General features: G+C 41.7%; 1 protein-coding gene across 3 annotated transcripts in view; it reads left to right on the top strand.

Annotated features, from left to right (window-relative positions):
* Positions 1-14,381, top strand: part of MCPH1 (microcephalin 1) — a 241,095-nt gene that overhangs the window by 44,299 nt on the left and 182,415 nt on the right. For all 3 annotated transcript variants that reach the window (XM_025393866.1, XM_025393865.1, XM_025393867.1), the window contains exon 9: positions 3,580-3,689. In XM_025393866.1, coding sequence (XP_025249651.1) covers positions 3,580-3,689 — 110 coding nt within the window. The remainder of the gene's footprint in view (positions 1-3,579; positions 3,690-14,381) is intronic.

Below are 14,381 nucleotides of genomic sequence, written 5' to 3'. Positions count from 1 at the left end.
GATAAAATTCCACATTATCTATTGAAGAGTGTTGTTTCTGTCTTTTCCAGAGTGAACAAAGTGAACTTGATATTTTAATAGATGAGTATGAGTACAGTCTCTTGTTAGTGGGGTTTTACTTGTGTACAACCCGTACAACTTGCATATATCCCAAAGGTATCTCTGGAAAGGAATTTTTCCTAGGTGTCTTTTAAGGTTCTTTCCAGTCTTAATATTTTGCATACTACATTGTTAAATAATTTCATATTCAAATTTTTGAAGCTTAGAAGAAATTTCTTATTGGATAATGTTAAGTGTATATTTTTACATGTTCAAATTATGGATTATTCAGCCTTCAGAAGCCTTTTCAACCCTTGACTCTTGCATAGTGCCTTGTATGAGTAAATACTAATTGTTTAAATGTATTATTAGTATTAGCATTGTTGGTCTTAATTCTGTATCTTGGAAGTAGGATGTGGAGGAAAATAAATGTTAAAAATAAGAGTTATTTCTTCAGCTTTAGCTCTAGACAAAATTAGACATGAGCCAAGTTTCTCCTATAGTCTTTTCAATGTCCACTTCTTCATCTCTCCCTTTCCTAGTATTTAAGTTACCTGTGTCCTTATACTGTCTTGGCCTGGTTCTGGCTCCAAAGTGATCATATTAGACATTTTCTTCTCTCTTCCCTGAGTATCAATACTTTTTCTTAATCTTGCTTATCTCTGTTGAGTAGCTGAAGGTTGTGATTTAACTAATTCACACTGAGAGGTGAATGAGTGACCATTTACTAGCTTTCATTGATGTGTTTGCATTTTGTTGGTATTATTAATCCAAACTAATTTCCAAATGGTGAAATTTCAGATAACTGAAAGATGAAAATGTGGGGGCTGTCAGATTCATTTCTGTATATGATCATTTTGTGAAAACGAAGTCAATGAATTGTGTGTGTAATGAGGTTGGGAGGAAAATGAGAGAGGAAGATACATGCTTTCACAGGGAAATACTGTGGACCGAATTGTGTCCTCTGACCCCCACATTTATTTATTGAAGCTCTAACCCTCAATGGGATAACATTTGGAGAGGGCGATCTTTGGGAGACAATTAGGTAATTAGGTTTAGATGAGGTCTTAAAGGTAGGAGCTTCATGATGGGATTAGGACCATTATAAAAAGACACCAGAGAACTGGCTTCCTCTCGCTATGCCATGTGAAGACAGCAAGAAGATAGCTTCCTTTAAGCCAGAAAGAGAGCCTTCACCAGAACCCGACCATGGGGGCACCCTGATCTCGGCCTTCAGGCCACCCAATCTGTGGTATTTTGTTGTGGTAGCCCCAGCCGAAGAAGACATTCATCCAACTGGGGTGTGTTGGAGGAAGAGCAGCTAAAGGGTGCATGTTAGTTGGAATTTCTTGGAGACATTCAAAATAGATGTCCATTAGGTAGTTGGATATATCCAGCTGTACCTCAGCTGGGAGGTCTGGACAAGGTACAGAGAATCAGGTCTCTTCAGTAATGGATGAGTTTATGGGAAGTGATGAAATCACCTTGGGGAGTGAGAAGGGAGCTGATGACAACCCATGAAAAAAACCACACTTAGGAGCATACACGAAAAGAGTCATCCAAGAAGTGGGAGAGTCAGAAAGAGGAGAGTAGGTGTTTGTTTGCAGACTTCCAGCCAAAAATGGAGTCCAACTAATCTTTCCACAGATGTTTTCAGAAGTCATTTGCACTCTCAACTGCTTTGGGTTTACTGAGGTCATTGTTAAAACACACTGGCAAATTACTGTGGCAGAGTTTATGAAATGTTTTCAATAACCAATTAATAAATCATTTACTTAGATTATCTTTTGACTGCAGGATTTGTGAAATTGTGAAAACGTGTTGTTAACAATATCAGTCTGTCTTAAGTTTTTAAAGATCGTGTTGCATTTCCTAGAACTTTATGTTTATAAAATGCTTTACAGCCTGTTTCGTTGTTCGGCAAGAACTGAGGCAAGTGGCTATTATAAAACTTTCATTGACTACACTAGGAAGCTGCAAATTTATTCATGTTTCAATAACAGCACTGTATCCCAAATTATATCTCTAGTCCACTGCTTTTCTGATTTTGACACACTCATGCTTCAAGTAAATATTATTATTTAAAAAGAAAAATAAGTGCATAGTAGATATAATTATTTTTAATCTTAAAAATGAAAAAGATTGCATTCATATTCTACCCTAGGGGATAAAGTGGGCCTGGGAGAAAAGTCAGTGCAAGTCAACCATAAAGGATACCTGAGGAAGTACGGGATCAGTCAGGATGTGACTGGTTTGAGTCTCCAGGGGATTCAGTATTAGGGATTATGGCAAAGAGTGTAGGTTGGTAGGTTTGTGGTTTAGAACTGGACCTTAAAATCTGTCCAGGGCCCAGGCTGCAAATAACAACTAGCTTCAATTCAGGAAAGTATTAACATTTTTATTCTGCATCCTTTTTCACTTAGATAGGACCTTGTTTTTGAAAAGAGTGACAGTTTTTACCTTAGAGTCTCCAAACTTAGTTATAGCTGGCTTTATAGAATTTTATCTGCAAAGAAGTCTTTCTCATGTTATATGATTTTTAATTTCTGAGGGCACTGATGTTAATTTCACCTTGCATTATATTTATTCGTCTATGTCTACATTGTCTATTGGGTTGTGAGCTCCCTAAGAGTGGGACTATATCTTGTGCATTTTGCATCTCCAGTGGGTAGATCATTAGCTATTTGTTAATCATTAGGTAATCAACAATGCAGTTTAGCTATCACCTGACTAGCAGGTTCTAGTACCCGCTAGGCTGCTACATAACTTTTGCATCAAAGTTTGCATTTATACCATTGAGACCATGTTATGGTCCATGGTAGCTCCTCCTTCAAAATCCCATCTAAGTCATAAAGTAGGCAAACTGTTTGAAGGAGCAGGAAGGGTGAGAGTAAGAAGCACCCTCTGAGGCAGTAGATGAGTCAAATCAAAGTACACATTTCACATTTTGTTGTGGGTTATTTAGGTCTACACAGGTTAGCATCTAAGGAAACCGTATTTCACTTGAATGAGTATCCTTTTGGTTTGTGTGTCTTCATGGCAAGATGCTGGTCTAAGGTGGAAACTTGGGGGGAGTAAAATCATCCATCATTTGTAGGTTGAAGCCTGAAGCTCTGTACTGAAGACTAATTTCTAGAAAAATCTCAAACTGACCCCAAAACTTAATTATTGCTTCTAATATGGAACTGCCTACTCTGAAGAGCTGTTCTTTGTCATTATTTTAAAATCTAACAATTGAAGTTTGAAGAGTACATAAGGTATGGGTATACATTTTCTTGCATTATCAAATGGACAGAGTTGATGCTGTAGAACATTGTAACCTGATTGTTACTGACCATTGAGTTAAGTGAATTGCTTAGGATACTGGAATGTAATAAGCTGAAAGTTCTAGATAGATCTCAAAAAGCAAAACATATACAATTTATTTAAAAGGCCTATAACTTCCTGTTTCCATTATGCATAAATGTGATTTTTGTTTTGCTTAAGAAGTATTTAGTCCATGTAAAGTTCTAACTAATCTTTAATCCACTTGGGTTTTAGGTGTTAAAAATAGACCAACAAGGCATGATGTTTTAGATGGCTCATGTGACAGCTTTAAGGACCTCATCAAACCTCATGAGGAATTGAAGAAAAGTGGGAAAGGCAAAAAGGTCAGTGTGTAAAAATATTATTTTAAACTTTCAAATGCTGATACATCATAATGTTCTTCTCTGGGTCAATGAAACATAAACTAGTCTATCCGACTTGTCTTTTATTTTAAAAAATTGATTATGGGTAAATGCTGGAAAACTCAGAATATGAAACTGAAAGCGTTGGTTGCATTCCGGACAAAGAGTTATTATGGATAGACTAAGCTTTCCCATATCACTTTGCTAATGCATTTCTTGTAAAAATGCCTGTAGCTTCTCTCAAGCAGAGAATATTGGTTATGCTAGTGTTTCTTGCCATTTTATAATCGGAATAAATATTTACTAGGTAGGAGGTGAAGAATCCAAACATTCATTCACTTTTGAACTAACCAAGGTTTGACCTCAAGCCATCAGAGTGAAAGGTTTATATACTAACACTTAGGTACACCCTTTCCTTTGTGGTTTTGGCTTTAAAACCTTGCTCTTCCTCTGAAAAACTCCCCTTATCCTCTTACATGAGTAATATAACGAGGATTTTGAAGTTTTTGATCATTCAATATCTACTTGCATTGCTTAAATTTAAAATTAGCCATTCTATATTATACCTTGTGCCTCATTTTTATGAGGCCAAGGAAGTATAATGTAGTGAAACCTGAATTCAAAATGGTAGGGAAAAACCATACCGATTGAAAAGCAACAGATGAAAAGAATGACAGAGTAGACGGGTCTGCATGGGGCTTCCAGGTCCTGATACTCAGGCTTGAACAGATGGGCGGCTGCATTTGACCTGCGGAAGAGAAACCTGACTCCTTTGCTTCTTATCTTGGCAATGGTTAAAAGACATTTAAAATTACACAAATTTCATGAAAGGTGGCAGTAACTTATAGAAACTTAGATTTCTTTACTCGTGCTTTCTGGTTTGTCTCAGAAAAAAAGTGCAGCAAAAAAATTGAAAGGAATCCTATTTCAGGTAAAGCAAAAGATGTGGAGAGAGAGAGAGAGAGAGAGACTGTTGGGGTCCTGTAACATATTTGTGGCGTGGCAACACCAAGGCACCTGCTCTACGATGGCGTTGCGCACTCTGACTCCACTGCAGCCTGCGGGACCTGCTCAGCGGGCTGCCTCCCAGGGGTGGGGCCCTTCCTAGAATGCTGGCGGCACCGTGGCTGAGTTTGTGTTTTGCATCCCTGTTTCTCAGTCTTCTTCCTACTGCTGCATAGCCACTTGACCTAGTTCCTTTGGAAAGAAAGAAAGAATCAGTTTCCTCTGCATCTACTACCGTTCCCGTACCTCTCCTGCCGATGCGTCCCATGGCAGCTGGTCCACAGCTCTGCTTTGTGCCCTCCCGCTTTACTGACCCTTTACCCTCTGCCAGTGTCTGCCAGGGAAGTGGTGATACCCCTCCTGTCTATTGGTACTCTACGTTGTACCATGTCTGGCATTTTTTTTAAGTGCTCAGTAAACATTGAGTGTTGAGTTACTTGTTACTCACCATAAAAATACTCCGTCCTGTGTGATCAAAAGGCACGAGGTTTGACTTTCTCATTTGCCCACAATGGAAGTTACTATTTCAGATGAGTGGTATTGCCGCCCTGTGCCTGGGATAGCCCTGGACCTGATGGGCTTGGTCTGTGGAAGCACTGGGTTAGGGACAGGCATCCTGGGCGGGAGTGTGGCCCCTTCTTCCTTATGAGGCATCTCACTGTAAATGGCATATGAATGGGAGATGGGTACCCGTTTGACCTTCTGGCATTCTTCTGTAGATGAAATAGTAATTGCTCCATGAATGTAAGGTGGTGTTATTGTCTTGAGTAATGAAAAAAGAATGAGTGCTCAGAGAGGGAGGCAAAATACAAAATTACAAATACACACCTCCATATCTGCCTTCAACTGCTGTGCTCAGGAACTAAAATATTTTCATAGATTGAACTGCCTAACTTGCTCAAATTTAAGTCTTCTTTTAAAAATATTTTAAGCATATTAATAAACTTTGCCCTCATAATTTAGAATGTCATTTCTGAAAGGGATCCACCACTTCTGGTTCTGTGTGAATAATCACTCAAAGCAGGTTTTAAATGCAGATTTTCTGGGCCGGGCATGGCGGCTCATGCCTGTAATCTCAGCACTCTGGGGCGGGCGGATCACTTGAGGTCAGGAATTCAAGACCAGCCTAGCCAACATGGCAAAATCCCGCCTCCACAAAAAACACAAAAATTGGCCAGGCCTGGTGGTGGGCACCTGTAATTCCAGCTGCTCAGGAGGCTGAGGTGGGAGAATCACCTGAACCCAGGAAGGGGAGGTTGCAATGAGTTGAGATCATGCCACTGCACTCCAGCCTGGGCGACAGAGTGAGACTCTGTGTCAAAAATAAATAAATACATATTCTCTGGCCCCACTTGAGACCCTCCTGGCCAGCAGCTCCCCAGCCCAGTGCAGCACCCTGTCCTTAACACGGAGGAGATGAACACCTAGTGAGGGTGAATAATCCACCTTCTGTATTGCATCTTGCCAATAGCAGAAGGAACAAGATCTAGGTTTCCCCTCTTTCACAGGATTTTCTTCCTAATCCATTCCTTATTACAGTTCACCACACAGCCTTTGCTTGAATGAATCAAAAACTCCTAATGCCCTAGGGTAGTGCTTCCTGACTGGGCTGCACATTGGACTCAGCTGGGGATCTGTAAGGTACATGGCCGCCTGGCCCCACTCCCAGACATGCTGGTGTCATTAATACGGGGTGTACCCTGGCCACTAGGATTTTTTTAAACTCCTGAGGTGATTCTAATGCAAAGCAAAGTTTGGAAACTACTGCCTTGGGACTTTAGTAGAATTTAAACAAGTGATTTATCCTAGAAGAAGTTTCATTTGTTTCTAAACACCTCTCATGTAAACTTGTTTCGTTTTTAGACTCTAAAATTAAAGACAAAGGCTTAAAGTCCTGATTTGTGGGCTGGATATGGTGGCTCACACCTGTAATCCCAGCACTTTGGGAGGCCGAGGCGGGCAGATCACTAGGTCAGGAGATCAAGACCATCCTGGTTAACAGGGTGAAACTCCATCTCTACTAAAAATACAAAAAATTAGCCAGGCGTGGTGGCAGGTGCCTGTAGTCCCAGCTACTTGGGACGCTGAGGCAGGAGAATGGTGTGAACCCGGGAGGCGGAGCTTGCAGTGAGCTGAGATCACGCCACTGCACTCAGCCTGGGCAACAGAGTGAGACTCCATCTCAAAAAAAAAAAAAAAGTCCTGATTTGTTTGCTTAAAGGTTGAGTGAGTTTTTTAGGGGCACAAATTTAGATAGCAATATAGATGAAGGACCATCGTTTATTATTTCACAGGTTAGAAGGAAGAACAATACAAATTTTTAAAAGGTAACACTAAATTTATTTTATTTTTTTGAGACATAGTATCACTGTGTCGCCCAGGCTGGAGTGTACTGGCGTGATCTCGGCTCACTGCAACCTCCACCTCCTGAATTTAAGCGATTCTCCTGCCCCAGCCTCCTGAGTAGCTGGGACAATAGGCACCCGCCAGCATGCCTGGCTAGTTTTTTAAGTTTTTTGTAGAGATGGGGTTTCACCATGTTGACTAGGCTGGTCTCGAACTCCTGACCTCAAGTGATCTGCCCTCCTTGGCCCTCCCAAAGTGCTGGAATTACAGGTTTGAGCCACAGTGCCCAGCCAGCAACATTAAATTTTAAATATACAACTTCCCAGTAGTTTGAGATCTTTTGATATGAGCATGGGGAGAGAAGTTTATGTTGATATGCTGTAATGAGTCAACAGAAACACTAAAATTTAGTTTCCTGATTTTAAAAGTATACAGTGGAATTGTGAAAGGATGGAATGATAATCTGTGTTAAACTGAAATTGGAACTTAACATGGCCTCTTTTTTTTTTTTTGAGATGGAGTCTCGCTCTGTCACCCAGGCTGGAGTGCAATGGCACAATGTCGGTTCACTGCAACCTCTGCCTCCCGGGTTCAAGCAATTCTCCTGCCTCAGCCTCCTGAGTAGCTGGGACTACAGGCGCATGCCACATATTTTTATGTATAAGGATATATTAAAGTATTAGATTCTATTAAGCACAAAATTGTTTCTATTTCCTAAATAAAAAAAATCTTGTAATTGAATATTAATGTTGAAAAAAGGAAAGTTTACAGGAAATATCCTTCACCAGCTAATGACTGAAGCAATGCCTCTGCTGGAATGGAGAATGGTAAGGTCTGGGCCTGACATTTTTATGTTTTCACGTGAGCCAGGCTACATGCTATTTCCGTAGTGAGGAAAATGATTTGAAACTCAGGTGTGTCTCGTGGCCCTAATGACTTTATTTTATTTTTAGTTTTAAATTTGAAGTAGCACTTGCAGGTAATATACGATCTGGGCACCCCTGCAGACAGGACTGTCAGTCGATGAGCACTGTCAGTCGTGAGTTCTGAGTATTGCGAAGCTGCAGGGTAGAAGGTACGAAGGTGAGAAAGGTGGGAAAGCCTGGAGCCTGTGTGAAGAGCAGCATGGCCTTGGTGTGGCCTGGGCATGGATGCGGAACCGCGAGAAGAGAGATGCTGACGTCGGCTGCGGCCACGGGCTCTGGGGTTAGGCTGTTCTCATCTTTGGTTTTCTGTAGGTTCACTGTGATTGCTGTACCAGAGTATTGTTTTTGTTGTTTGCTTACTTGGGAGTCACAGGCCTTCCTGTCTAATCTGTTCTGGAAACTTCTCTGCTGTGATTTCTTCTGCCTGTTTCCTCACACCTCCATTGCTGGGAACGCAATCCCGTGTGTTATCCTTTGCTTCTATAGCCCATGTCTCATGATTTTCCTCTATTTCTTTCCTCTTGTATCTCCTTATTTCATTCTGGATATCTTCTATTGATTTATTTTCCATTTCACTTTTGACTCTCTGTAAGTCTATTCTGATGCTAAATCCACATATTGAGTTTTAACATGTATTTTTTTTCAGTCCTTGTTATTCCATTTTATTTTTTTAAATTATTTTTTGTAGAGATGGGGTCTCCCACGTTGACCAGGCTGTTCTCAAATCGCTGGTCTCCAGCAATCCTCCTACCTCGGCCTTCCAGAGTGCTGGGATTACAGACGGGCGCCTTCATGCCCTCTGTTTGATTTTTAAAAACCGTTTCCAGTTCTCTGCCAAAATTATTAATCCTGTCTTTTATTTATTTGAACATATTATGCATATTTCTTTTGAAATAACTGTCTTTTCTGGCTCCCCTTAATTTCTGTTTTTCTTATCTGTTGTTTTCAATCGTATGTTCCGTATCTAATATGCCTGGTTAGTTTGTCTTTATCTTCCTAGCAGGGACTGAGATGATCTGGAGCTGGGGTTCTGTCTCTGCAAGGCTGGCTGTCCCCAGGGAGTGTGGGCTTCTGACGCCGGTTCACCTCTTCTTCCACGGGTTTCTTCTCCCATGACTCACTGACTTAGTAGCTGGGCAACGTCTGCAAATCGCTGGGGCTTGTTTGTTTGTTTGCATCTTGTCCAGCTTTTCTGAGGGCTCACAGTGAGGAGGCTATTTCAAACTACTTAGTCCACCATTCCTGGCGAGGATGGGTGAATTTTAATGGCCACTTAAGAAAACTTCTCTAAATAGAGTTTATCCTTCTCTGAGAAGAGAACAGTAAGAGGCCAAGTCAAGAGAAACGATTTTTGAGATGAACACATAGGTCACTGTTTGCAAAAGACACACTAAACACCTGTAATGGCATTATTTCAGTTTCTCTTAAAGAGTGAAAAAAAATATGATTCCATGAAGAATTATAGAATCTCAGAGCTATAGCTTCCATTAGATTTTTTTTTTTTTTGGTTTAATACCCATTTTTAATGGCAAAAATCACTCTATAAATCAGAGTCTGGTTTTTTTAAAGACTTATTTTAAATACACTTGTTTCAAATTTGTTGATACTTTTTTTTTTTTTTTTTTTTTTTTTTGAGATGGAGTCTCGCTCTGTTGTCCAGGCTGGAGTACAGTGGCCCAATCTTGGCTCACTGCAGCCTCCACACTGCCAGGTTCAAGTGATTCTCGTGTCTCAGCCTCCCGAGTAGCTGGGATTATAGGTACCCGCCAGCATGCCTGGCTAAGTTTTCTTTCTTTTTTTTTTTTTTAGTAGAGACAGGGTTTTGCCATGTTGGCTAGGCTGGTTTTGAACTCCTGACCTCAAGTGATCTGCCTGCTTCAGCCTACCAAAGTGCTGGGATTACAGGCGTGAGCCACCTCGCCTGTCCTGTTGAGACTTTATTTTGAGGATCCAGTTAAGCAATTTTTTTACCTCTGTAATCTTAGCTTGCAGTATGTAGGTCATTGACATTGATAGTTACACATCCTTCAGAGGGAGAAATATAAAATATTATGATGAATTTTGACCTGTTTTCTTTGTTACTTGTTGAATATCATCAGACACAGAACCCAAAGAAGCTCTGTATAGATACCAGCACTCTGACAGAAATACATGAATATAATTTTTTTATCCAAGTATTTGGTTTATTCTACTCCTTCTGGATTTTGTTGTTCAAAATATTGATTATTATCCTCAGCAATATTTTTAATGTGAGTTATCAACAGGATAGCTTTTTATGAGTGGCTAAGTTTTAGAATCTCGTTTTGGAGCCATCTCTGCCAATCCAGCTTGTTGCATGTGAAGGCAAGCTGTGGGTCAGAGCACAGAAATGTTTACAGAGGCTTTCCTGAGCCTGGAAGCCTGGAGAGATATGAAGGAACAAATAGAGCATACTTATTTTGATAGTGGTTTAAAAAAATTAAAGAATTACACACCAGATAGAATGCTTAAATTCCTAAAAGGTTCTCAAATAGGGTGCAAAACAAGTAATAGCTTGCATATGCTCTGATACTTGCTTGTTCTTACATCTTTGCTAGAATATGAGCCCATAAGGACATAGTCTATATCCTGTTCATCTCTTAATACTCAGCAGGATATAGCATCACAAACAAAGTAAGTGTTCAGTAAATATTTTCTGAGTAAATAAGAGATGCATGAATTTCCCTTTTACTTTTTGAGTGAACATGTTTAAAACATTTCTGGTGCTCTTAACCATCACTCAGTAATCATGGAATCATCATCATGTACTTCACTTATTTTTGAATATTCTTCCTAAACTTGAGAGACGGTCTTCTTTCAGTAAAGGATGGATTCTCTTCTCCAAGACTGTGCATTGCAGTGCAGTGTTGCTAAAGCGTTGCCCCCAGAGCCAGATGCCTGGGTTCAATCCCAGCTCTGCTACTCACCTGTTCTGGGAGTTCCATGGTGTTGAACAAATTACTTAATATCTGTGCCTCTACTTCTTTGTGTATAAAACAGGGATAATATTAATAATAGTACCAGTTTCCTCAAAGGGTTTGTGCTAATTGAATTGAAACATGCAAAGAGTTTAAGATAGTACCTGATATATAGAAGTGCTCAAAAAATGTTAGCTATTTTCTTCAGCACAAACTTGGGTGAGGGTCATGTCTGCATATTGACTGTCCTTTGTTTTGCAGCTATAACTTGGAGGAGAGTAGGTCTCTCTGACCTGCCTCCTCTTTTCCCACTCCCAGAGACCACCATGTGTCTTTAATGAAAATGACCCTCAAAATTCCGGGACAGTCCACACAGTGTCTCTTGTTGGACTTACTGACCACAGGCATGCCAGGGCCAAAATACAGTCTCTGGGCATGGGGTGAGGGTAGGAGTATAGCCTTTCCTAAAAGTTCCTCCGGTGATTCTGAGCTGATGGTCATCCTCCCATTGAGAATCTTTGTTTTGGGGGTGAGATGTAGGCCATTAGCATGAAACTGTGCTCTGTCATCTCACCCAGGAGGCAGAAGACTGAGTTCTGCGGTCAGAAATGCCCGCTTGGGGGATCTGCTTCCTCAGTTTTCGAGAGATGCTTTCCTCATCTCCAATATCACTAGAACCTTCCTGAAAGAACTGAGATCTGTCAATAGACCTGTGTGAGTTGTGATAGGGTACTTACAGCTGTCATTTATTGAGCATTGTGACCTCTTTTTAGATTGAGTTTTCTATTTCTCAGTCATATGGAGATGCTGAAAAGAAAGTATATTTCAGAGAGCTCCAATCATGTCTTTATTGCGGAGGCAGTAGATTGGGAATTACAGCTCATTTGGGTCTGGCTTCCCCAGGGAAGGAGCCTTGCAGTGGAAAGAAGATAAAAGGGTCCCAGTGGTGGGAATAAAAAGAGTGCTAGATGCCCAGAGGGTGGGAAAGGCCTAGCCCAGATGCAGTGTGGCAGGCCAGCTGGAGGCAGGAGGAAAGAGAGCTGCAGGGACACAGATGCCTTCCTGAGCAGGGAAAATAGAATACTTGAGCCACTTTTCATGTGAAATGGATGATTTTCCTGCCGTTTCCTGTCCTTCAAGTAAAGGGTCCTGGAATGAGTACTTCACTGTTGTAATGGAGACACTAATATTTTATGAATGCAGTTTTACAGTTTGCAGTAATGCCAGGCCTTTGGCTGTTTTCCATTAGATGGTGCACTTGGCTGGAAGCATACACTCTTGTAGCTTTGATTTTAAATTTAACTTTCAAGTTGAAAGAGCAGTGACTCATCCAAAGAACAGGTGATATTTATTTTTTTTTTCTTGAACATGCAGCACGGGTATGTTGTTATCACACATTTAGGGGAACTGCCACACTTCCTCGAGCATGACACCCTCTGTAAATATCCATGTAAATCATTTCTATTGTTCAGACCTGCCGTACGCAGAAAGATAGGGCCTTTAGTGCCGACCACCCGGCCGGTGAGGTCTGTAAGATCGAAGGTGCCCTTGGTTTCCAACACAGCTGTTTCAGTGATCTGTAATTGCTTTGATAAATCACTTTTGGCAGAGTGTACCCAGAGCTGGCAGTGGCGGGGATGTGCTGGTTGTAACAGGTGTGGGGTCTATCAGCAGATGTTGCTTGATGAAGCCATTTAAAAAACAGCTGCCTCTTGATAGCCTAACAGTTGCCATCAGCCCCCATTAGCATGTTTTTTTCTTGCTGTGTATGAGATAAAATATTTCTACAGAAAACATTAAATAGGATCTTCAAAGAACTCCGTCTTTTTAAAAATGTGTTTTCTTTGTTCAATAACTGATTTTGCATGCCTTGTAAATATGTGGTTCAGAAATTGTCAAATGTGTTTTGGACTGGACGTGGTAGAAATGAGGACCAACCAGGGTGGATCTCCTGTGCCTCAGTGGTCGTCTTAGGCCATGTAAAGGTAGAGGCCACGGACGGAGGACATTTCCCACTGGGAGACCCACAGGCACTGAGAGAGGAGCTAGCCAAAGAAATCTATTTAAGATCTGCTGCTTTGGCCAGGTGGCTCATGCCTATAATCCCAGCACTTTGGGAGACCAAGGTGGGTGGATCACCTGAGGTCAGGAGTTTGAGATCAGCCTGGCCAACAGGCAAAACCCTGTCTCTACTAAAAGTACAAAAAATTAGCTGGTTGTGGTGGTGCACACCTGTAGTCCCAGCTACTCGGGAGGCTGAGGCAGGAGAATCACTTGAACCCAGGAGGTGGAGGTTGCAGTGAGCCGAGATCCTGCCACTGCACTTTGGCCTGGGCAACAGAGCAAGATTCCACCTCAGAAAAAAGAAAAAAAAGAAAAGGAAAGAAAAGTTCTGCTGGTAGGCATTCTATGCACTGAGCAAAGGAGAGATGTGCAGGCCCAATTTAAATAGTTACAGCTGCTAGCTCCTAAGGTCTAGCTTACTACGTGCACCATCTGGGGGGAGTGAGCTTAATGATAGTAAACTGTGCTAAATTGGTCTAGAAATATCAAATTAATCTGTTTGAGATATGCAGAAACTCAAACAAAATAATAGCTTGCTGAAGTAGCAAACTTGAATCCTTATTTTTATTTTAAAGGGGAGTAAAGGGCCTGGAGATAAAAGGTGCTCTGCACTGCGCCTCCCTGTGTGAGTCCTTCTCCTTTAGGCAGCGGCCACTTCCCGCGGAGCTGTTCACGCCAAGTGACCCTCCCACTGCGCTGCTCCCACCACCCCGGGTCCACCTCGTCCTCGAACGCCGTCTCAGCACATCACCGGCATTCTCTTCCTCTTACCACTAATTAGTTCGAGACTGTGACTCACTTCTGTCCAACAAGATGTGAAGGGAAGTCTTCCTGGGAGGTTTCTGGAAAGTGTTCTCTCACTTGTGATAGCCCTGGGAAGAAATGCTCCCCGGGTCCTCAGAGCTTTGTTGTGGCTGGACGCATCTCCTGGAACTGCCACAGCGGAGGAGGAAGCCAAGAGAGTGAACCAAAGAAAGGAAGGGCGGAGGGCGGGGGAGGCCTGCAAACCTTACGGCTTATTTCCACTGACATCAGAGACTCGTGTTAATAAGGGACAAGTGGCTTCATTTGTTATGCTCCTCAGACACGGGGTAAGGTAGACACACAGAAATACAGAGCTGCACGCATTTGTCCTAAAGGCTAGAATTTACTTTAAATGTGAGTGGTTTTCCCAGGAAAGTTGTATGTCTGTTCTCTTGAGGAACAATTATTTCCTCCCCAATTCTTTCTCTCTCTCTCTCTCCTGACCTCGTGATCCGCCCACCTCGGTCTCTCCCAAAGTGCTAGGATTACAGGCGTGAGCCACCGTGCCTGGCCCTTTTTTTTTGTATTTTAGTAGAGACAAGTTTTCACCATGTTGGCCAGGATGGTCTGATCTCCTGAACTGGTGATTCGCT

Source organism: Theropithecus gelada, chromosome 8 (genome assembly GCF_003255815.1).
Source record: "Theropithecus gelada isolate Dixy chromosome 8, Tgel_1.0, whole genome shotgun sequence".
NCBI lineage: Eukaryota > Metazoa > Chordata > Mammalia > Primates > Cercopithecidae > Theropithecus > Theropithecus gelada.
The sequence above is the reverse complement of the archived record's forward strand: the minus strand, read 5'-3'. Positions and strand labels throughout refer to the sequence as shown.